This window comes from Coregonus clupeaformis, chromosome 6, assembly GCF_020615455.1.
Source record: "Coregonus clupeaformis isolate EN_2021a chromosome 6, ASM2061545v1, whole genome shotgun sequence".
NCBI lineage: Eukaryota > Metazoa > Chordata > Actinopteri > Salmoniformes > Salmonidae > Coregonus > Coregonus clupeaformis.
The window spans coordinates 20,647,559-20,650,066 of record NC_059197.1 but is presented as its reverse complement, the minus strand read 5'-3'; the positions used below and the strand labels follow the sequence as shown (position 1 = coordinate 20,650,066).

Here is a 2,508-nt window from a genome sequence, read left to right as displayed (position 1 = left end):
GAAAATGAAGACCTTTGTTCTGCTAACCAGAGTTTTAAATGAAGCCCATACTGGTAAAAATATTGGCGCGTTACTGCGTGAAGCCTGCATGGAGTGGAAAATCTACGACAAGAATCCTGCCATCGTCACAGATAACGCCAGGAATATGATTGTGGCCGGTGCAGAAGCCCAGTTCAGTCCACACATTACCTGCTTCGCATATACACTCAACCTTGCCTCGCAGAAGGGTTTGGGGGTGGACCGTGCTTCCAGGTTGTTGGGGAAAGTGCGAAAAATTGTTGGATATTTTCACCGCAGCCCGATTGCATGTCACGCCCTACAGGAAAAACAAACTCTGATGGATTTACCAAAACATAAACTGATCCAAGACATAATCACCAGATGGAACAGTTCATTCGAAATGCTTGAACGTTGTTTTGGAACAACAGCCAGCTATAATGGAAACTCTGATGTCCAAGGATCTACGAAAGGGGGTCACAGATGTAGGCACGCTGAGTGAGAGTGATATTGCCAACATGGATGACATTGTTCAGTTGATGGGTCCTGTCAAAATGGCAACCACTGTGATGTGTGAAGAAGACCAGCCAACTCTCTCTGTAATTGCTCCTCTTCAAGCAAAACTGCTGAAACACCTACAGCCATGCAAAGACGACTCAACCCTGGTTGCAGAGATTAAGAGGGTGATGGCCAGTGACCTCTCCACACGCTACAGAGGCACCCAAGATGCTCTCAACATAGGTAATTAATTTGGAGTCTTAATTAAAATCAACTTGGTTAATATTTTAGGTTATTAGACTGTATTAATTTGTAAAATGCCACACCTTTGCGTTTTCAAGTTTGAATTTGAGTTGTTTTTTCATATGGAAAAGTAAACAAGATATCTGCAATACAATTCTTAGTTCATGGTGGCTTTACATCATCACTGTGCCACATTTCTTTTAAACATACTAAAGTTTAATCTTCTGATTATTTTGTGTATGAGGAGGTGGTCATCACTTGCAATTTCAGGTCAACTTAATTTAAAAATGCAATGAATGCAATATTCTTGTTCTTTAAACAGCATCAGCGTTGGACCCGCGATTTAAAGAACTGCCCTACCTGGAAAAAGAGGACAGAGAACAGGTCTACACAAAACTGGTTTTTGAGGCAGAAGTGTCCCACCAGGTAACACTTCTCTCCTCTTTCCTCTGCTCTTTTCTCTTCTCCCCTTTCATTTGTCCTCTCTCAAATCTCATCTGTTCTTTATCTTCCTCTAAATTTATGTGTGCAGTATTACAGAGCAGAAATTTGAACAGTTCACACATTCTTACATCAATAGATGCAAGCAATGGGAAATCAGGAGGAAGACGAGGGAAGGTCAAGCACAAAGCTGTCAGGATTCAATGAAGAGACCACAGGTGTGTTTCATGTGATACCAATAAAAGATTGTTGTTGTTTTGTATTAATGAGAAACATGACTATATTTTGAAATATATTTCTTATATTGTAGCTCCAAATGAGTCACCTCCTTGTAAGAAGAAAGCCTTAGATGCGCTGTTTGGCGATTCCTTCACCCAAAGAGAAAGAAAATCCACAAGCGAGACAGCCAGAGCAGAGGTGTTAAAGTACCGAGCAAAAGATGCGTTGCCTTTGACTGAAAATGCCATGAAGTGGTGGAGATCTCAGGAGAAAGAGCTACCTGTACTTTCCACCCTTGCTAAACGGTACCTGTGCATTCCAGGCACCAGTGTGCCAGCAGAACGAGTTTTTAGTACTGCTGGCGACATAGTGAACGCACAGAGAAGTGTTCTGCAGCCAGATCATGTTGATCAGTTGATATTTTTTTTAAAAAATCTGTAGTCATTGAAGAGTAGCCTAGTAGGTTACACTTGATCTTTTGTTGAATATTGTTTGTTTATTAAAATGAGAGTAGTAGCAGGTTCATCCACTGCTCATTCAACCTGAAGAAATGTTGGTTGCACTTTATTTTTGATATTAATACTGTATTTGTATTGTAATGTTGAAAAACAAAAGCAGAAGTAGCAGGTAAACCTACTGATAATTCAACCTGAAGAGATGTTGGTTGCACTTTATTTTTGATATTAATACTGTATTTGTATTGTAATGTTGAAAAACAAAAGCAGAAGTAGCAGGTAAACCTACTCTTTATTCAACCTGAAGAGATGTTGGTTGCACTTTATTTTTGATATTAATATTGTAATATTTTTATGTTGAAAAACAAAAGCAGAAGTAGCAGGTAAACCTACTGTTAATTCAACCTGAAGAGATGTTGGTTGCACTTTATTTTTGATATTAATATTGTAATATTTTTATGTTGAAAAGCAGAAGTAGCAGGTAAACCTACTGTTGAAATGTTGGTTGCACTTACTGTACTTTTATTGAAAATGTATTGAATATTGAAAATGAGATCAGACAATTTTAACTTCCTGTTAATTCAACCTAAAGTGTTGTTTGCACTTTATTCAAATAAAATGTGAATGCATTTGCCATTCATTGTTGTTTACTTGT

At 38.4% G+C, this 2,508-nt stretch overlaps 1 protein-coding gene across 3 annotated transcripts; it reads left to right on the top strand.

Moving 5' to 3' along the window:
* Positions 1 to 450: 450 nt before the first annotated feature.
* On the top strand, positions 451 to 1,823 carry LOC121568331 (E3 SUMO-protein ligase ZBED1-like). 3 transcript variants are annotated; one of them, XM_041878883.1, is made up of 3 exons: positions 451 to 738; positions 1,061 to 1,164; positions 1,490 to 1,823. In XM_041878883.1, exons 1-3 carry the CDS (start codon positions 516 to 518, stop codon positions 1,526 to 1,528), a joined length of 366 nt encoding a protein of 121 aa, XP_041734817.1. In that variant the 5' UTR covers positions 451 to 515; the 3' UTR covers positions 1,529 to 1,823. The 3 variants fall into 3 exon arrangements, 2 of the variants coding, with proteins under 2 accessions (XP_041734817.1, XP_041734818.1); XM_041878884.2 differs by lacking the exon at positions 1,490 to 1,823 and adding an exon at positions 1,271 to 1,352; XR_006661142.1 differs by lacking the exons at positions 451 to 738; positions 1,061 to 1,164 and adding an exon at positions 1,357 to 1,397.
* Positions 1,824 to 2,508: the final 685 nt, after the last annotated feature.